The 22199-nt window shown below is 31.7% G+C and overlaps 2 protein-coding genes across 3 annotated transcripts; one reads left to right on the top strand and one right to left on the bottom strand.

Moving 5' to 3' along the window:
* The first annotated feature begins 2234 nt into the window (after positions 1-2234).
* Positions 2235-6178, top strand: LOC118043893 (probable protein phosphatase 2C 68). 2 transcript variants are annotated; one of them, XM_035052003.2, is made up of 5 exons: positions 2235-2443; positions 2937-3259; positions 4007-4371; positions 5259-5495; positions 5584-6178. In XM_035052003.2, the coding sequence occupies exons 2-5, from the start codon at positions 2947-2949 to the stop codon at positions 5851-5853; spliced, it is 1185 nt and encodes a 394-aa protein (XP_034907894.1). In that variant the 5' UTR covers positions 2235-2443; positions 2937-2946; the 3' UTR covers positions 5854-6178. The 2 variants fall into 2 exon arrangements, with proteins under 2 accessions (XP_034907894.1, XP_073266135.1); XM_073410034.1 differs by lacking the exon at positions 2235-2443 and having other exon boundaries at positions 2472-3259.
* Positions 6179-7304: 1126 nt separating this feature from the next.
* LOC118043891 (actin) lies at positions 7305-9844 on the bottom strand. Its single transcript, XM_035052000.2, has 5 exons — positions 9755-9844; positions 9363-9432; positions 8868-9261; positions 7824-8437; positions 7305-7524 (listed from the first exon to the last, which is right to left on the bottom strand). The coding sequence occupies exons 2-5, from the start codon at positions 9420-9422 to the stop codon at positions 7459-7461; spliced, it is 1134 nt and encodes a 377-aa protein (XP_034907891.1). The 5' UTR covers positions 9423-9432; positions 9755-9844; the 3' UTR covers positions 7305-7458.
* Positions 9845-22199: the final 12355 nt, after the last annotated feature.

Consider the following 22199-nt stretch of genomic DNA (forward strand, 5'->3'; position numbering starts at 1 on the left):
ATTGTGGTAGCTTTTATAGTTATGATTTGAAATAAATTATTTTATAAAAAATATTTTTAATTGAAGTTAGTTTAATATTTATATATATTTGGTTAAAATTATAATTGAAATTGAAATTAAATAAAAAATAATTTCATATGTTTGGTTAAAAAAATATTGTTTAAATTAAAATTATTGATATTAATGATTTTTAATTTAAATATTGTAGATTTAATAATTTTTATTAATAAAATAAAAATACTTATATCAAATATATTTTTATTGTTCCATTAAATTATCTATAATTTCATCACGTATAAAATTCATCCGATAAGAACTACAGTTTTTTTAACTTTCTTAAGTGCGCAACAACATCAAGTAAAAATACCAATTAAAAATAAAAATAATTTTTTTTTAATTAGATCGAACTTGATTTAATGCTTTGAATCGGATATGGTTCGGCCGGAACAGTGAAGAGTGACTCCACTCTTCACGTGAACAGTAAAGTCACTCTCTCTCCACTATTCGCTTAAGTGAACTGTCACTTAAGTAGATAGTGGAAACTCTCCACTGTCATGTGATTTAAAAACATTTTGTTTTGATCCCGCGTGAACAGTAAAATATTTTTTTAGCATGTGCGGTTTGTTTTAAAAGCAAGAGCTACCGCATAAACAAATGAATACTAAGTGACGGTTTGTGAAAGCATTAAAACTGGTGTTTCTTTAAAATTTAAAATTTAAATATTTTATATTTTAAATTAATTTTTTTATATATTTTTTAAATAAAAAAATACTTTAAATTACAACCGATCACATTATCCAACACAATTTTATTTTAAAAAATAAAAAATTATTATTTTAATATATTTTTAAATAAAAAATATTTTAAATTACAAATAATTATATAATCAAACACACATACTGTGCTAAGAAACGCAGAACAAGACATGATTAGTGACTGCCACTCCAAATAACATATGTTTATTAATCAATTCAATACATCAGCAAATCTTATTCGTAATCAAATCAAATTGATGGCCCATGAAAAGATCACAAGATGCTAATTACACGATCTCAGCAATAATAGTCTTCAAAAGTTCATCTCTTTTGCACCTCTTCTTCCTTGATCCATTGGTTAGTTCTTTGCTCCATTCACCCAAGTCATATATAATTCCTCACCTAAGTCTAAGGCAAAGTGCATCCACGAATCGCTGGCAGCTAGGCTAGATTAGACCCATCACCTAAGTCTAAGGCAAGAGCCTCGACAAATCGCTGGTAGCTAGGCTAGACTAGACCTATAAAACGGCTAGAGCAGACGACTCAGCCCACAGGAACTACTTTTCCATTTTGAAAGTCACCACACCACACACCTGGGAGCATATTTTCAAGCAAAAAAGAAAAAAGAAAAACCCTTTTTCATCAGATAATGTACAGTGAAGAAATCAACCATATCTTTTATTGCAATGATATTGTTGGCAACTCTTAGTTAGAAATAGATTGGAGGAGATTTGCAGGTAAGAAACCAAAATACAATGACAGTCATGTGATCCAAAAGAGCCCAATGTCACATGTCTCAAGTGTTTGCCCTAACCTTTAGATTATGGAAAACAACTTGCCTCTACCACTCTTGCTTGTCTTCCTCCCCTCTATTAATACGAACAGCAAAGTTGTAATTGCCATTCCACCTACTCAATCACACACGTCTTTTATCAAGCCATTTCATTCGATTGGACGGTCAGGATTGCCTTGCCCATGTTGTGCTTGTCACCCCCTCCCTTCTTCTTCACTCCCCAGGTCCCCTTTTCTCATTTGATTCTGTGAAATGCAGAGGCAGCCATGAGAGCCAAGAGAGACTTGGATCTGTTACTTACTAACTAGCATGGAGCATCCTCACTCCCATCATCTAAATTGCTTGTTTGGTCCATGGCTTGCAAATGATTAAGGATCACGATGATGTTATTAGGTGCTAAAACCTTGCCAAAACTAGTTTAGGAATAATGATTTGCTATAATGGTTAGGGTTTGAGTAAAGTGTGTTTGCATCTTTATAATCACTCTAATGATCACTTGTAGATTTTTGCTAATGAATTTTATTGTCATAGATTTTCATTTTAGTGTGATGGTATTAAAAATAAATTTTTAAAAATTAAAAAAATATATTAATATATTTTTAAAAATTAAAAATCCATTATATTTCCGTACAATTCAACCAAATTGATAAGTTTTCACTCGAATGGCTGAAATCTTATCAAAAATCGAAATCTTATAAAAGGTCATATCCCTTATTAAAGGGACTTGCCAAAATAAATACAGTATCTTTCATTTCATACAAGGAGGCTACAACACTATGTGAGCACAAACAATTTTTCTCATACAAGGTTCATCACTCCCCAGCAATCTGGAAGCAAACTATAGCCTTTTAGATGTTTACAATTTTAGTTCAAGTTTTGAAGAAGAAGACCAAAGGTAAGTGGACTTCTGCTCTCTTGTCTCTTTTAATAATTAAAAATAAAAAAAGCACAACACAACAGAGAAGTAGTAGAAGAAGAGAGAAAAAAACAAACAAAAAAAAACAAACCCAGTGTCAACTTTCCCCTCTGCAACTCTCTCCTTTTCGTCTTAACTGCCCAAAGTCCAGATCTTTCTCCAGTCTCTCTCTCTCTGCCTCTCTCTCTCTGAACCAAAGTCTGCAAATTTTTTCACTTTTCACTCTCACTCCCAGTCTCCCCAACATGAGCCATCAATCTTTTATAGTTTCTTGTTCTTGAATTATTAAAATCTCACAGTTCTCTTTACATTGCCTTGCTTTGGCCCCTTTCTTTCGAGGTTTCTATCTCGAAGCTCGAATCTTTATTGACCCAAATCTTGAAAACTCTCAATCTATACAATATCAAGGCCAAACGGTTTATTATTATTTTTTTTTATTAAAAAAAGTGGGTTTTGTATTGTTTCTCAACAGGAAATGAGGGATGTTGTCGTGGCTAACAAGAATAGCAATGGCTTGTTGGAGACCGGGGAGGCAATATGCACGTATGAGCAAGGATGACATTTTAAATGATGATGATGATTCTACTACTGGCGACTCTCTTCTATGGTCTAGAGACCTTGAGAAACACTCTTTTGGAGAGTTCTCTTTTGCTGTAGTTCAAGCCAATGAGGTTATTGAAGATCATAGTCAAGTAGAGACTGGTCGTGATGCTACTTTTATTGGTGTTTATGATGGTCATGGTGGACCTGATGCGTCTCGGTTCATATCTGACCATTTGTTCTTAAATCTCATGAGTGAGTATTTTTTTCTTCTTTTTTTTTTTGTTAATTTTCAGGTTTGTTCATGTGCTTAGTTGTTGAGTTGAATTGACTTTTGTTGTATGATTAGTAGTTTTACGTGTGATGTTAATGTGAATTGATGCTATATGCTTTAGAACAAGTTTGGATTTTGTATGTTAGTTTTATTGGCTTTTTGGTGGAATTGATTGTAAGTTTGGGGTTTGACTAGGTGAATCTGTTTACTTTTGTAGCTGGTGCTAATTTGAAGGAATTTGTACATCTCTTCGATACAATCTGATTGGATTCGCTATGAATTTAATTATTGTTTTCGTGTGAGTCGAATTGATTTCTTGTGAGTGATTGTTTCCAATGTCAACTGCTTCTAGTGTTGCTGTTTTTACATTAGTTTGTGTGGTTAAGTTTAGTATTGTGAGGCAAAATCTTGAAGATCTATGGTAACTGGTAAGAGTGGTTTTCATTATGATGGTTATGTGGATGGATGCTTCTTCAGCCTGCTCCGTAGTTTTGTGCATGTCCGTTTCTCTGTTTGCTTGATTTGCTAGATGATGGTTGATTACCAAAATGGAACATAGTCCATTGTGTGGTAGCTCGTCACCCATTATTTGTTTTTGGGAAAAGAATTACAGAAAAGGAAGTAAATAATGCTTTCATTGTAGAAACTCTTACGACATGTATTCTATTTAATGCTTTTCCAGGCAACATTCTCTATGTGATGAACCATAAGCAATTATTGCTTTGTAGGGCATGCCAGAGAAAGAGGAACCATCTCTGAAGAAATCCTTAGAAGTGCCGTCTCTTCAACTGAGGACGGGTTTCTTACTCTTGTCCGTAGGTCATGTGGAATAAAACCATTGATTGCAGCAGTTGGATCTTGTTGCTTGGTTGGAGTCATCTGGAGAGGGACATTATTTGTTGCTAATCTCGGTGATTCTCGAGCTGTAATTGGCTCTTTAGGTAGATCGAATAAGATAGTTGCCGAGCAGTTGACCAGGGATCATAATGCTAGTATGGAAGAGGTTAGACAAGAACTAAAATCCTTGCATCCAGATGATTCACATATTGTTGTTATGAAGCATGGAGTATGGCGAATCAAAGGCATTATTCAGGTTTGCTTCTATTCTTATGATATTAACTGCCTTCTCACTTTGAAATTATGATGCATATTCGCTGTCTCTTCAATTCATTCTCTCTTAAAGTTGTAATTCTATCTGGAAAAGGCCCTCCTTCCTTAAGCAAGTGGATACAAATTTTGGTGTTCATAATTTTTCATTCTCTAGCTTAGGGTTTCACATTTTCTTACATAATGCAGAATAACATATGCTAGAAAAAGTCACCATATTTCAATTATCTAGGATTGCATTCATGAACAATTCTGATTCATGATTGCTTAACTAATGCTTCTGAAAAAGTTTGGAAAATGATATAGAGATACTGGCACAAATATAAGCTTGGACTCATCTTTATCAAAATCCCTCCCTCCCTCTCTCTCACTTCCCTTTTCAGTTTTCCAGCAAATCATTTTCTTAAAACCATACATTTACCTAGTTCAAGACACTTTAAAATGGAAAATTACTTGGTTAGCTGATGTTTGCCAGTGGAGATTTGCTACCTGGAAGCAATCTTCATAATGAGACAATCTGAATCTGAATATGGTAGCCCCTTTTTTTCTGGAATTCCCTCTTCCGGGGAGCTGTAGAATAAAAGAGCAATATTCAAACGCTGGTCATATTTTCTTTTACCATTTCACTATCATCTAAATGAAACTCAACCTTTCAGAGTATATATGTTGCATGTGTACCTTACGTGCTATGCTCATTCTGCAAGCTACTAAAGATAAGGGATCTTTTTTCCAAGATTCAAATTTATTTATCTTGAAGTTGATATCTTTTTTAGTTTCCTGTTAGTTTTTCTGTTTACCCCATTCATATCAGTCAATTTTCCCCAGTGTTAATTAGTTATATTTCCTTCTGGTTTCTCTTGTTGAATTGAGTAGGTATCTAGATCTATAGGTGATGCATACTTGAAGCGGCCTGAGTTTTCTCTTGATCCTTCTTTTCCACGATTTCACCTCCCTGAACCCATTCGTCGGCCTGTGCTAACATCGGAACCATCCATATACTCAAGGGTTTTACGACCCAATGATAAATTTGTCATATTTGCATCCGATGGGCTGTGGGAACACCTAACAAACCAGGAGGCAGTGGAGATTGTGTACAATAATCCACGAGCTGTATGTATTCTTTTATCGCACCCAGTTTCTTTTCGACTTTTTAAATTCAGGACACTGATATTTTGCTCCTATTTTCTTTACATGTCAGGGAATTGCAAGGAGACTAGTCAGAGCAGCTCTACATATGGCAGCTAGGAAGAGGGTGATGAGGTATGATGATCTTAAGAAGGTTGATAGGGGGGGCAGGCGTTTTTTCCATGATGATATAACAGTAGTTGTGATCTTCATAGACCATGAGTTGCTAGGAAATAGTACATCTGTGCCAGAGATGTCAGTGCGAGGGTTTATCGACACTGTTGGACCATCAAACTTTGACTTTCTTCAAGGAGTTGACGCTAATGCCCGGTCCATCATCTAAACGAGCATCCGGGCACTTGAAATGGGCAGTCTAGTAGTCTAGTCAAAGGAGCAAACTTGGCAAGTTTCTGCTGTCAGTTCCCTTTTTCTTTTTTTGCAACAGCTTATATCTTATAGTGCTGGTACCTCCCCTTCTCTTTTCCATGTTTTTGTGGGCTGTCGAGCCTGATTTCTTTCACTCTGATACTGTGCTCCATGTTGAAATTCTTACGAGGGAAGTTACAGATTTTTTGGGTTTGACATGTGGGCTCAGTATACACCTGAAGTTTGTACTCTCTTCATACGCCATGTTTCAATAAAAAAAGTGTGTTCGTCTGGTTATTTTCTATTGCTTGTATTGATGTAGAAGTATGGCAACCTAATGGAGCAAAATGATTGGATTCGAATTCTTTCAAACCAATAATAATGAATGATTGATTATACAGCATGATCCGCGGACATAATTAAGAATGAAGTTAACAACTCCAAGCCCACTTATGTACCATTCAACTAACTGTAACATTTAAGCTTCAAAACATTTCCATGCAAATTGAGTTCTGCTCAAAGTTTTTGCAAGTGTGTTTAAGAGTTTTTAAAAAATTTTTTGAATTTTTTGTTTTGTTTTGATATAGTATATTTTTTATGTTTTTAAATCATTTTGATGTGCTGATTTTAAAAAATAAAAAATATATTATTAACATATTTTTTTTAATAAAAAAAACTTTAAAAAACAATAATAATTATACTTTCAAACACGTTCAGTCATGCTGCAATGGCTCCATCTGCTATCTGCTATGGTTGTGTGGTTTTCAAGTCACTCCTTGTACTGACAAGAAGCCAAGTGCCACTGAATATTTTCTACGGGAATAGCTTTCATTTCAATTGCACAGGTAGATAAATCTTGCTAGCATCGCACTCTTGTTGAGCCTTATATTGAGAGATGCTACAGAAACGCCCGTTCTCCATGCACCACTTTTGCTGGGTCTGTCGCCATCAACATATGATCAACAAGCTGCTGTATTCGAAGTTCCAGCAATTGATTTTTTTATGAAAAACGCAGAAACACTTCATAGTGACCAACAACAGCTGAGAACATTCGCTTTCTCAGAATAACAATTCCTTCTCCAACCCTTGAGCAGACTTTAACATGTCATCAATAAAAATCCTGCTTGTTTTGTGTGTGTATTCACTCGAGCATTTGTTGGTACATTGACCAGAAAGTGAATAACAAAACGAACAAAAGTTCTCATCCACCAAAGGTAATCATGCAATGATGCACTGAGAACATTTGAGTTGCAAGTACACATGTATATGAATATAAATACTGGTTTTATTTCATAAAAATTTCTTAAAGAAACAATAAAGTAATGAATCCGAAATTAACCCAAACCAAATCAGTTAGATTCCACAACTCTTCTACAAATCAAATAACAAAGTAAAAAATCAAATCTTGAATTTTTCCACTCGACCTCATTTGTCCAGACTTTGACAGGGCAAAACACAAGTTGAAAGAGCAAACGAGGTAACGAAATGCAGAAGATAGTTTTGCAACCACTTGATTAGAAGCCTTTTGTACTACAAAGTGTATAAAGTATGTTTTTGACCAATAGCCTCTTGCTTTGCACGATTAGAAGCACTTCCTGTGGACAATTGATGGACCGGACTCATCATACTCTGCCTTTGCAATCCACATCTGCACTCAAAAGAAAGCAAGTTTCTCCAACCATATTAGAAAAGCACAGTCCAAAAGTGTCGTCCCTGATCATGAATTCAGATATAACTTCTAACTACTTAATGTCCATCCGAAGCTTCACTATTATTCTAGTAACTCCCAATCATTGCAATTAAAATTTCATATGGTTAAGCATTTAACACATAATGATGCTAAACAATACAACACAGGCATAACAATGAAGACATCAAAATGTGCAGAATCAGGTTTAAAGTCCGCTTCTGTTTACTGCCCAAATATATAAGAAATAGACACAGTACCTGCTGGAAGGTGCTGAGGGATGCCAAAATGGAGCCTCCTATCCAGACACTGTACTTCCTTTCTGGTGGTGCAACCACCTTAATCTTCATGCTACTGGGAGCCAATGCTGTAATTTCCTTGCTCATCCTATCAGCAATGCCTGGGAACATAGTAGAGCCACCACTGAGAACAATATTGCCATAGAGATCCTTCCTAATATCGACATCACACTTCATGATAGAATTGTATGTTGTTTCATGTATGCCAGCAGCTTCCATCCCTATCATGGATGGTTGGAAGAGGACCTCTGGACAACGGAATCTTTCTGCTCCAATGGTGATAACCTGCCCATCTGGAAGCTCATAGCTCTTCTCAACAGATGAGCTGGTCTTTGCTGTCTCCAGCTCTTGCTCATAATCAAGAGCAATGTAGGCTAGTTTCTCCTTCATGTCCCTTACAATTTCACGCTCTGCAGTGGTGGTGAAGGAGTAGCCACGTTCAGTCAAGATTTTCATTAGGGCATCAGTGAGATCACGGCCTGCCAGGTCAAGACGCAGAATGGCATGTGGGAGGGCATAGCCTTCATAGATGGGAACTGTGTGACTCACACCATCTCCAGAGTCCAGAACAATACCTAGCCAAAACACATTGATAGTGAAAAGTATCAATTCATATCATTTATCTCTATAATTAAACACTCCAGATGTAAATCACCAAGCTGGATAAACTATATGCTTGTTGAAGAAACTTCTTTGGTTTTCATGATCATGATCCCAGCAGATATCATATAAAATTTCCAAAACGAACTGTGGTTGTGACAAAGGGTGAAATACGTTGTGCCAACTTACAAGTTAGAAATATTGAGGGCTTGACAAGTTCCCAGTAACACATTTCATTTTTTTTCATGATCTAGATGTGTTTCTTTCCCAAATATTTTGTTTATCAATCAATTAGTACAACTCCATTTTATTTTGAAAACTCGCAAATGCAATAAACCAATAACAACGTTTTAACATGCATGAATTTGATCAAAAAGCAGATACTAAATGGATTGTATCACTTACCAGTTGTACGACCACTGGCATAAAGGGAAAGGACAGCCTGGATAGCAACGTACATTGCGGGAGTGTTGAAGGTCTCAAACATGATCTGGGTCATTTTCTCACGATTGGCTTTGGGGTTAAGAGGAGCTTCCGTAAGGAGAACCGGATGCTCTTCAGGAGCCACACGGAGCTCATTGTAGAAGGTGTGATGCCAAATCTTCTCCATATCATCCCAATTGCTAACAATACCATGCTCAATTGGGTATTTCAAAGTCAAAATACCTCTCTTTGATTGTGCCTCATCACCAACATACGCATCCTTTTGACCCATACCAACCATCACACCGGTGTGGCGTGGGCGACCCACAATGCTAGGGAAAACAGCCCTTGGTGCATCATCTCCGGCAAACCCAGCCTACAAAATTTCCATCCCAAATCAGCAATCACTACCAAAATCGCTTTAAGAATCGAATCTTTAAACTCCAAAATAGATCACAAATGAATCTAGCTTAATACCTTGACCATTCCGGTACCATTGTCGCAAACAAGAGGCTGAATATCTTCACTTTCTGCCATTTCCTCTCACCTGCCACATTAAAAATGCCAACTTTACATTAAAATGCTGTAAAAATAGGGAATCACAACAATCTAATGTACTATTTTGACAAAAAAAATCCAAGAAGAAAGCAAAATAAAAATATCCCATTTCCTTTTTACAAGTAAAATCAAAATCTGAATATTCATTTTGATAAAATCACATCAAAGATCAAGACCTTAGCAATGCTGAATTACAAAACTGAATTGGCCCACATTTAAAGATAAATTCTTTTAATTGTTTGAATCGATAATGCTGGATTCTAAGCTAACCCCAGATTAACAAAGAAAATAATGAAACTCAAATGAAATACCGTTTAGAAATCTGGATTCGATCTCTGTGTGGGCGTCTGTTCAAGGTACCCGCCCTCTAGTTTTAAAAAAGGGGGAGATGTGAAATGAAATTTCAGCCTCAAATGAAATTCAGCTTAAATGAACCTCAAATCTTCTTTGAAATGATCTTGGCCGTTGGTTCTCAGTATCTGATCTACGGACCCCATGACGCGTCACGCTCATTGTGTAAACAGCTGGCTCACTTTCAGTTGTTTTGTTCGCATGGACGGATTTGCTCTTGGGATTGTTCTCATGCCTCCTCTAACCTTGGATCATAAAAACAAGGGCATTTCGGGTATTGCTGGCCTTTAATCGTGGGTTTTTGTTAAAGTTTTTTGACCACTCTCTCAAATCTCAATTTGACCGTTTCATGCTTATCTCATTTTGGTGTCTAATTTTCTTCTCTTTTCACGGGTAGTTCGTTGATATAGAGGCCTTTTTTAAAATAAAAATATTATGTTACAAAGTCTAAAACTCAATCATATGTGAATATTATTTATTTAACTTGCATATTTCAAGAAATACAATTTTTAAATATTTATTCCATCTCGTGATTTCATATAAAGTATTCTAAAAAACTGTAAAATATCTCATTTTAACAAAAATTCAACTATTCTACTAGAGATCATCGTACGGATAGTATAAAAATTAATAATATAATTATTTTTTAAAAATTAATAATGTAATTATTTTTTTTAATTAAAGTTTGGAATTTTAAGCTGAAATTCTACGTTTTTTTTTCTCATCCTCCAACCAATTAGATTATCTTTGTTCATGCTTGCCTCTTTTTTTATATATGACTAGTAAATTGAGTTTAGGATCCCTGAAAATTCCCTTTCAATTGGAAGATGAGAGCTCTTTAAAATTGTGAAATGGTGTTTTTTAAAATATTTATTTTTTTTAAAAAAATATTATTTATATTTTTATTTTTTTTGATAGGTTAATATTAATAATAATTTTTTAAAAAAAAAAATATTATTTAAATATATTTTTAATTTTTTTAAAATAACTATTATTATATTGTCGAACACTATTGAAGCACAAAGGAGCGAATTAGTCTCTGAGAAAGGACTAAAAACCCCTAAAAAGAAAAAAGAAAAAACATTAATAGCCAACTCAGCATTCCGTTTCCAACTGTCTGGAGATCATGTCGGTCTGTGTTTTCAGGTGGTGTCATGGCCATCATCACCTGTCTGTTACACCCTCGATTGTCGCCTTCAATTGCAACGGAGTCGTCATTGACTAGAGGAATCAGTCAAGGATCTGACGGTTGACATTGTATCATGCTAAATGAAGCGTATGACGTGCCATGCATAACAAACACAACGTGGGACGGATTATTGGTCCGCTAATTGTGGTTCTATTTTCCTTTTTAATTAGAACAGGAGAAGATAAAAAGGCGACTGAGTTTCCTTATTTAGCCAAGAGTATATTTGGTAATGTGGTAATATTTATTTTTTAAATAATTTTTTATATGCTGAAATATATATTAATGATAATTTTTTATTTTTTAAAAATTATTTTTGATATCAACATATCAAAACGATCCAAAACATACAAATCATATTAAATTTTAACAAAAAAAAAAAATTGAATTTTTTGAAAACATGGTTTACACCGCGTTTCCAAACACTATCTTCTTCTTCTTTCTTTTTATAATTTTTAGAAAAGGGCAAATTCCTCTTCTCCTCTTTTTTTTTTTGTGCTAGTTATGGTTAAAAAAGCTTTTTTTTTTTTTTTTTGGAGTTCAACGTAAAAAAAGCTAGCTTTAACCATTCGTAAGCCACTCTTAAAATAGTTGCTAAGAATGATTAAATTTTTTTTTATTAGTCTCTACAATTCTGATTTATAATTGATAGTGTTCTAGAATTTAATATGCTTTGGATAAGATTTTTTTGGTGTTTAGATAGTAAGTAATTATATTTTTATGTTAATATCAAATTCTTTAGAGCTTAAGAAGTTGATGATTGATGGTAGAAGGTCTAACACCTGTAAAAAAAATGTTTTGGCAGGGTTTAAAAATCCTTAGATGATAAAATTGGTAACTTTTAAGTAATTGATTATAATAAGCAAGATAATGAGCTTTAAATTAAAAGAACAAGAGTGTTTATTCTTATTTTTTGTATGATAAATGCTCTGAGATTTAAAAATGTTAATGTTTAGATAATAAAAATTGTAAATCATTTACTTGAGAGTTTAGAGAGATATTTATTACCTCTAAACCTTGCTAATTTTGTCGGAATAGAGAGGTTGGAGAGTCATTTTCTCCTAATAGCATTAATAAAGGATACATATCATTTACACAATATGAATGAGAAACCAATATCCCTCACACAATATTAATAGCGATGGAAATATGGTATATCCTTAGAAAACTTTTATACATCTATGGGTGTAGGGAGATGAATATCCTTAACATTAAATTTTTATGTTAAAACTCATAAAAATAAACAAACAAACCTTTATGGCCCAACATGAAATGTATATTGATCTCCAAACTTTATCCTTTCACGTTTAGCATACTACCAAGCCCAAAGATGATGGGTTTGACAGATCGTAAGATCGATGCCCAATTAGGCTTAGTGAGCAACCAAGTCCAAGGGTGCTATCGTGCCTAGCCCATAGACAGTGGGTTTGACAACTTGTTAGACTCATGTTCACTTGAATTCAGTATGTAGCAGATCCCAATGATGTTAGGTCTCGTAACTCACCAGACCTATACCCACTTAGGCTCAACACGTAGCTCAATCTGAGAATGTTGGATTTGATAGCTCGCTAAACTCATGCTCGCTCGGGATCAGCATATTGTTGAACCCAAGAACGTTAGATTTGACAAATCATCAGACCTATGTTTTTTAGGCTCAGCATGTAGTCGAATTCAAGAATGTTAAGTCTGACATCTTACTAGATCCATGTCCACTTGGTGCTTAGCATGTAGCTGAATCTAAGAATGTTGGTTATGAGAACTCATCAGACCCAAGAATTTCATCATCAAATTATCATCAATAGCAACGTTTTCTCTTTATGTTGAAATCTAGCGAGTCTTCTATCCTCTCACAAGAAAGGATTGAAAAATAAGGGAAATGAACTTTGATACCAAAATGATTTTTTAACAAAATGACTAATCACTTACAAACTAAAAAAGATAAGAGATCAAAATAAATTTTTGTATGAAATTCAAAGTTAGCCTATTTTACATATTTTTTTTACTTTGATCCTTTATCTTTTAATTCAATCTAAAAAAAAGTAATTTGATTCTTATTTGGGTTTTAAAAAACTAAATTATGCAAAAACAATCTCGAGAATCAAATAAAAAAATCTTTAAAAATTTAACTACTTTACCCGGGAGAGAGAGCAGAATGCATCCTCAATAGTAATATCACCACTCGGCTTAGTGTTTTTTCAGCAGAACAAACAAGCATCATTGAACGAGCAAGTGAGATCTGATGATTTGGATGCTTTGGACATGTGTATAATCGTCCTTTTTCCAATCGATCTCATTATTGCAAGTATTTGGCCCCGCCATGAAAAACTTACATCATCTTCTATTTCGAGCATGGTCACTTGTGATCCAGCTTTACGTTGCAGGAAGATAGAACTTTTTCCTGAAAGTTGACGACAGCAGACCTCTTTTTTTTTCGCACATGGATGTTACGAAATTAAGTGCTTTCATGTACCTTCTCCCATGGCTTGTTTGCATTTCCAGGTTTACTCGTGTACCTTCAAATCTAATTTATGTGATGCGATGTTTATAGGGTGCTTGAGATACTGGTGTAATATGCCTTTTTTGGTGGAATTCATATAAAATATATATATATATATATATATATATATATATATATATATTTTTTTTTTTAATTTGACGTGGGTGTTCGGACCAGCTTGCGCGCACCTCGACTAATCCCACGGGTTCTAAAGTTAACGACCATGTAAGCCTCTAGTGGCCATCATATAAGTAATCACAGGAGCTCGAACCTGAAAAATAAATTTTTTTACTTTTATGGGATGTAGTTTATGCTTTAAAACAATTGTACCTTAAAAAAAATTTAATTACATCTCTAAGCCAAACATATACTAAATGTTTTTGAGGAACCACATAACCCAATGACCCCCGCGCTATTGTAGATAGCCTTGTAGCGAGAGCATGACAGTATAATTACAGTGCTTTTTTAAAGTTTTTTTACTTCGAAAATATATTAAAATAATATTTTTTTATTTTTTATATTAAAATATTAAATCGGTCTGAAAATATAATAATTAAATTTAAATTTTACCCAACTCCCGTTTAATATTTAAAAGTATTCACTTTAGGGAGAATGATATGATTTTTTGGGTTTAATTTTCGAGATTTTAATAAATATTTTCCTTTCTTTACCACGTGCCAGAATTGTTAACTTTTATTGAATGAGTCCTTCTCCATTTACCTAGTTAAGAATTCGAAAAAACCCTCAAAATCGTACCCTGAAATGAGAGCACTCATAAATCCTGGGTTGTTTAGAAAAAGTAGATTAGTAATTACAATGGTATAGTTTATTATGCAATTATATATATTAATAGAAAATCTTAGCATATATATCGTAAGCTTACAATAGAGTTTAAAAGAAAATCCTAGTATATATGTTCGAAATTTATTTAATTGGCATGATTTAAATGAATTATGGGATGAATGAAAAATTAATCTTAAAAAAATCTTGGTTTTCCTACCAAAAAAAAAGCTATTGATTTTTATAATGATTTATGATGGTTAATTAAAAATTTATCATGATGGAATTGATTATTATTAATTCTTTAATATTTTAAAATTTAAAATTCACTTAAAAAACAGGGGGTGAATGAAGAGTTTTCAACTTAAATTTTCATACTTCTCACCTCTTTTTTGGTGTTTTAAATATCTTTTATGGTTTGGTTTTTTCTCTCAAATCTAGAGTTTAAATTCATACTTTGTTGAGATATATTTGAGTTCTTTTATTTTGGTTCAAAGACGTTGTTTAGAAGTGTATCAAAACTAAGATGGTAGTGTTGAAATCTTGAAAGATAACACGACCAAAAGATTGATGTTTTCTTCCAAATGTAAGAGTGTCGAAGTAATAAATAACTCGGCAAGACTCGGGTCGAACCACAGGGAGGTTAATTGTATACATTATAAACAACAATAATTCAACAACAATAATAACAATAACAATAATAAAGAGGAGGAAGAAGAAGAAATTGATGAAAACTTTGAGATGAAAGATTAATGTAAGGATTAAACAATGATAAAAATAAATGTCATGGTTAGACGATCCGCTAATGGTATTCCAAACAAGTATAGTATAAACTCTTATTACTCAACTAGAAACCACATACAAAAGAGGTTCAAATTGGATGATTTGTCATTAATAGCTCATTATAAATTATTAATATGATCATATTAATTATCTTATTTAAGTAACACCAAACTTTTAAATATTGTGATGAATTCAAGATGTTAACTTATGTTAACAACAAATCAAGTTTCTTTCATAGCATAGGTGTAGGTTATACCATACAGTTGGGTTATGAGAGTGTCAAGCATTTGTTGTCCCAAGTGTTATACAACACAAATCTAGATTAACTATTTAACAAGCAAGGTATTAACAATTAGTAAGATAAAAAGATAAGACATGTTAATATTAAACATTAAGGTCCATGTTGAGTTTACACTATATTTATTCTTATACCATTAGTGTAACCTTTTTACCTTGACATAATAAACTTAGCTAAACATAATGAAGAAGAGAAACATAAATAAACAAAATAAGAACATAAATAAGATACAAGTTAACTAAGTAAAGAAAAGGAAAGGAAAAACATAAACAATATTAATGAAAACAAAACTTAAGAATTACAAAAAATATAAAGAGAGAGCAAGAACAAGTTCTTGATCTGAACAATCAAGCTCCTAAATGCATGAAAAATGCCTCCTTTTATAGGCCAAAATTTAAAACTATTGATTTGATGACTAATTGTTGAGTGGGTAGCCAACTCTTGACTTGGTGAAAATCCTTATCTTCTTATATGAATAAAACATCATTGTTAACATCAGAACTGGAACCAACTATACTCATGAAAGTTATAGGAAATTGTTTTATCTTTCCAAGAATAAAAAATTAAGGTCATTTGGACTTTTAGAACTCAAAATATGGGTTGGACATTGAGCAGTGTCTGGGCTGCAGGATAGATTTGAACTTCTCCGTTGTTGCTATAATTTGGACTTGAAAACAACTTTTTTAAATCTTGGACTCCACATGAAAGTTATAGACCTATATCTTACTTTTCCATCCATATAAAGCAGACCTAAATCTAAGATCTACAGCTCCAGATATGATCTAATTACCGAACAATGTTCCAATTTGGACAGCATCAACATGTCTTTTCTAAGTTTACCCTCTCTTTGTCCTTTCAATTTCAATACTTAATCTCATCAATCAATCCCTTCATTTATATGATAAGCCTGCATTTAAGATGAACATTTACCATAAATTAAAGGTATCTTATATTATTAGATATGTAATTATAAAACATGTTTTAGTTAAGGAGTTATTGATACTTCAAGTGCAAAATGATGATATAAAACCTTGATAAAAATGCACTTTTAAAACACAATAAAAAGACATATTGCAAATCATAGTTTTAAAACCTGACCTAGCGGGTCGATCCGAGACCAAAACCAAGCTAGGTTTAAGAAAAAAATAGGGGAAGGTAACGACCCGGGGTGACCCGATTAAAAACCTAGGTTGACCCTACAAGACCTAGTAAAAAACCCGGTTGCAACTTGCTAACTATGTTGTTTAAACAAAAACGACATCATTTTATTTTATTTTAAAAAAAAATTAAGGGTCAAACCGGGATGACCCGGTCAAAACCTGTGACCTAAGCAAAATGTAAAAACTATGTTCCAAACATTCTAGTTGCACAAGTGAGGAGTAATAAAGTTTTATGGACAAATAATTCATTCTTGACAACAACAAAAATTTTCATTCCTTAAAAGTACTTTAACGAGTAAGTACCATTCTTTATTTTAATTTAAGCATTATTATCTATTATTAGTATACATGCTAGAACTTTAATATATATATTCCAAGTTTGTATACATGCTTATGCATGCTATTATTGTTTTTATTATATTTATGTTGAGAATACGTTTGTCTTGAATTTTATTTTGCATGTTTATAAATTCAAAATTATATGCTTTAGAGGATTACCTTGAACAATCTTTTATGTTTTGCGTGCTCTTGTTATGATAAACTAAACATCCTTACTCACTAGTGTAATATAATATAACATATTTTGAAACAATCTTAAGGTTTTATTCTTTATATTAGACTTTGTTTAGTTTAACTTATGAGAAAAAAATGACAATAATAATAATAACATTGATTTATTGTGAAAGAGCTTTTTAGCATCTTTAAATTTTAAGTTATAATTCAACTTTTTTTAATTTGCTATATTATCACATGTAAATTTAATTTTAATTCTATATGCTTTCATCTATAACCTTTTGGTTTATTATGATTTTTTTTAATGTTTTTTAAAGGTTTCTATAAATCTTTATTTTAAAGTTATAGTTTATCTTCTAAAATTTTTTTTTTATGCAATTTGGATGTTTTGATGCTTGTCATATATTTTATTGATTTATATTTTTTCAACAAGTGAGTTGTTGTTTTTTCAAAACGTGATTTTATATTTTCAATAATTTATGTTATCTTGCTTGTATGATCATGCCTTTTGCTTGGCATGCTTAAATATTTTATAATGATATGATGCATGTTAAAAAACAACTCAACTTTTTAATGTGTGTTGATTTTATCTTGCATAGTTTAAATATTTTTATTTATCAAGTTACTATATTACAAGTTTTATTTTTTACACTACTTATTTATTGCGAAGTTGAAATATTTATTTATTAATATTAGTGGCTATTTCTTTTATAATTAATATTATATTTTTAACTCGAGAATTGATTTTTTCCAACCAATATCGCTTCGACAAGTATTGTTTTGATAGTAAGAATTCAACTATCATCTTTTATGGTGAATAGTGAGAAAACCTGAAAAGTTCAATGGATTAAATTTTAAATGGTGATAACATAAATGTTGATTTATGTGCTCACCTTAAACTTGATTAAGTTCTTGTAGGACAAAAAAAGTGTTAAAGTTGTCAAATAATAAATTTGATTTCATTATTATGATAGATTTGAACATATAGAATCATAGTGGTTTTGTGCATAAAAAACATATTTTGAATACAATAATAAATACAAAATATGATGTGTGTATTGCAATAAAGAGTGCAAAGGCACTTTGAAATTTTAAACAAAAAAATTCAAGGTTGAAGTTGTCATTATGCAAAGGTTCATAGTCAGTAAATTTCTAGATCTAAAATGGCATCAAAGTTATCTGGTCAAATTTGTTCAAGTATACAAAATTATTCATGTATATGTTACTATTCATATATATATAAAAAAGTTAGTGTGATAAACAAATATGATCTAAAAAGTTTTGTATAAGAAGATTGAGTTTTGAACAAGATCATTTATGACCCCTCTAGTCCTTCATAAGAACTTCTTTAATGAAATTATTATTCATATGATACTATTTTCATATATAGTATGGTTCGTAAGTGAAATGATAATAATTGAACAAATCACAGAGAATAAAATATGGCTCAGCAAAGTAACCCAATAAAGAAAATGACTGTTAAAGCCAATATTAATAAGGTTGAGTACCTCGCTAATGAACATTTTAAAATGAACATTTTTGTTGTTTTCAAAGTCAACCTGAATAAACAATCCTCAACAATGTATTGGATGTTGTTGATATTAGAAAGAACTTAATGTTTGACTTACTGTTGAGAAAATAAAAAGTTTTACGATGATTTTCTTTAAAGTGGTAAATTTATACTCTCTAAGAGTAGTGTATTTGTAGGAAAGAGGTATCTTCGTGATGGGCTCTTTAAAATGAATGTAATGATCAATATAACCAAATAACCAATGATGAGAACAATAATTAGATTGTCTTTTCTTCTTATTTGCTTGAGTCTTGTGAAGTGTGACATGAAAGTAAGGTTATATGAATTATAATTTTATGAAAAGATTAATAAACTATGAATTATTACCAAGTATGATTTTTTAGAAAAATCATACATGTGAAATTTTTATAAAATTAAAATTCACAAAACTTTATTTTCAAACAATAAAAAAAAATAGTGAAGCTTTAAACTTAATTCACTAAGATATTGGTGATTCAAAATTTATGCAAACTTAAAGTGGAAAAAAAAAATACTATATTATTTTTATAGATAATTTCACAATGCATTGTTACACTTATCTACTTAGAAGCAATGATGAAGCTCTTGAAATGTTTAAACATTATAATAATGAAGTTCAAAATCAACTTAAAAAGAAAACAAATGTAATAAGAAGTGATAAATATGGAGAATACAAAGTACCATTTGGTGAATTATGTTTTCAAAATGGTATTGTTAACCAAATTACTCTTCCTTATTCACCACAATAAAATGATATTATAGAATATAAGAACCGAGCATTAAAAGAAATGATGAATGACATGTTGTTAAGTTCAGAGACACATTAGAACTTGTAAAAGGATGCAATTCTAATTGTCAATTAAATACTTAACAAAATGCTCTATAAAAAGTTAGAAAAGACATTATATAAATTGTAGAAAAGTAAAAGACCTTCATATAAATACCTCAAAATATAAGATTGTCTTATGAAGGTAGCAATACTTGATTCTAAATAAGTAATGATGGGATCTACAACTGTGGATTATGCATTTATTAGATATGAATACAATAGTAGTACATCATGACTTCTTGTAAACAAATCAAGTATTAAGGATATTCATCCTAATACTATTATAGAATTAAAAAAAATGTTATATTTCTTGAAGATATGTTTCCATAGAAGAAAGCACGAGAAAATCATTCACTTAAAGGTAGCTCAGGTAATTATCACCAATCAAAAAATGATGATGTTGATATTAGAAGGAGCAAAAGGGAAAAAACAACCAAAATATTTGGTTTATAAATCTCAAACCTACTCCAAGATAATATCTTGTTTAAAAGCTTTTTATTGGAAAAAGATAATTAATAGTGAAATTAAATCCATTATGAATAATCATATATCAAAACTAGTGGAAGAAAGCACTAGAAAATCATTCACTTAAAAGAACGATTGAGGTTATAGCTCAAGTAATTATCACCAATAAAAAAAATGATGAGGTTGATATTAGAAGCAGCAAAAGGGAAAAAAACAACTAAAATATTTGGTTCTAAATTTTTAACATACTTTCTAGAAAATAAATCTCGAACCTACTCCAAGACAATGTCTTGTCTAGAACCTTTCTATTGGAAGAAGGCAATTAATAGTGAAATTAAATTCATTATGAATAATAATACATGATAAATAGTGGATCTTCTTTCTAAAAATAAATCATTAGGCCATAAGTGGAAAACGATGAAACTTGATGGCACTATTGGCAAATATAAAAATAGAATTGTTATAAGGGTTTTAAACAACAAGAAGATGTGTTATATTTTGACATATATTCACTTGTGTCAAGAATAACTTCCATACAAATATTAATAGTTACTAAAAAAAATAAAGTACAGTGGATGCAGTTGTTGTGGCTGTAGACAGTAAAGAATAATAATAATTAAAAGTGAAGTGAAAACCTAACATAACATTTCTTATAGACCATTCATTCTTTTTAATTGAATTTATAGGTAGGCAAATAACTCTAATTTAACAAGAAGTGTGTCTTCTTCTTCTTTTTTCTTTATTGTTTTCACTTTCTTACTTAGTAACCCTCATTACAATCATAATTCAGACTCACATAAGTAAGGAGAAGGAAAGTAAGAGATTATCAATATTACAATAAGTTTAAAAAACACTAACTTTATTTTTGTCAAAGTAGAGAGCAAAGAGGAAGGAGAAGCATTTTGCATTATCGGCTGGTTGGTTAGGGTTTTTATTTTTGAAGTATTTATATATCAATATAAATTTATATACTTGGTTTGATTTTATTGATTTTATAGTTTTTATTTTATAGTCAAATCTAATTTTGTTAATTTTTAAGTTTTTAATTTAATTTTATACATTAGATATATGATTCTATGAGTGATTTTAACAACACTTCTTTATAAAATATAAGTTAGCACCAAATATTTTTTATGTTAAAAAATCTAATCAATAACATAGCTTGGACTAATGATCCAGTGCAATTCTATACCAAGGAGAAACTCATCATTTTTAAACTCGACCTAATAATTGACCCGGTATAATGATCGGGTCACGGGTTAGATGGGTTGACCCGGATCAATAAAAAAAAGAATTTCAATGCAACGCTTTACCAGTGGCTTCAAGCATCCCCAGTCTTAGTGTTTAGTCATTTTACTCTTTCATCAATATGCACACGTTGAACAATAACAAATTATTAAACTAAATCTTATATATTCTGCATAATACATGCTTTTATTGCTGCAGATGAAAATAGAAATTTTAATAAATTCCTTATAATAAAATAGTTCAGATCCCTTTGTTTTGTGTTTAGATTGTTTCATTGAAGAGGATTTGCATTACTACTTTCGCATCTTTGTGCAACATAAACAAAAATCAGCAATTGAAGTGAGCAATTTTGATGGCTTCTTGAAACAGGTATGGTAGATCAGAAAATGTTCTGAGACTAGTTTGCTCAAAACTAAGGAGATGCAAACATATAACTAATTCATGAAACATGAATTGTCTATTTAATTAAATGACAACGAATTAATAATAAAAAAAGCCAAAAACAAGAAAAGCTAGAAAGCCACAACAGAGATCTATTGGTGATTTAATAACCATCATACTATTTTACTTGGAAGAATCAAGCAATGAAGAACAAAATACTAAAGAGAAACATGTAACAACAAATGGTTTTGTGTATTACCCAAAACCCAGGATCTATTGGCTTTGCACTCTCTAACTCTTGCAGCATCTTGTTAGCATCTCTCTCTCTATTGCAAGCCAAGAAGATTTTAAGATTTGAGGAGGATGCAAAGGCAAATAGGCAGGCTTTGAAGACTCAATAGGTTATGTTTTTGTGATTTTGTCTTTATGTTGCAAATGGCTTGATAAATTGACAATAAAACGGTGATGTTTTATTTATATATGTATATATAAAAAAATAGTCGGGTCTCGGGTCAATCGAGCCAAATCCTTGGCTAGTTTTTTTTTTAACCCAACGCGATTCTAGCTCTGGGTCAGCTAGGTCCCATGTCGACTCGCGGGCCAGGCCAGGTTTTAAAACTATAGAGAAACTTATTCCATGCAAGCAACTATAGGTTAAAAAAACACATTAACACGTGGCTTGCAGACATAAGAGAATATCACTCAACAAAACAAAT

Source organism: Populus alba, chromosome 6, assembly GCF_005239225.2.
Source record: "Populus alba chromosome 6, ASM523922v2, whole genome shotgun sequence".
Classification (NCBI taxonomy): domain Eukaryota; kingdom Viridiplantae; phylum Streptophyta; class Magnoliopsida; order Malpighiales; family Salicaceae; genus Populus; species Populus alba.

Coding starts and splice junctions, on each gene's coding strand:
- LOC118043893 (XM_035052003.2), top strand. CDS start 2,947: ATGTTGTCGTGGCTAACAAGAATAGCAATGGCTTGTTGGAGACCGGGG. Junction 3,260..4,006: donor TTTGTTCTTAAATCTCATGA/GTGAGTATTTTT, acceptor ATTGCTTTGTAG/GGCATGCCAGAGAAAGAGGA. Junction 5,496..5,583: donor TGTACAATAATCCACGAGCT/GTATGTATTCTT, acceptor TTTACATGTCAG/GGAATTGCAAGGAGACTAGT.
- LOC118043891 (XM_035052000.2), bottom strand. CDS start 9,422: ATGGCAGAAAGTGAAGATATTCAGCCTCTTGTTTGCGACAATGGTACC. Junction 9,262..9,362: donor ATGGTACCGGAATGGTCAAG/GTATTAAGCTAG, acceptor GAAATTTTGTAG/GCTGGGTTTGCCGGAGATGA. Junction 7,525..7,823: donor CCCTCAGCACCTTCCAGCAG/GTACTGTGTCTA, acceptor TTTTGAGTGCAG/ATGTGGATTGCAAAGGCAGA.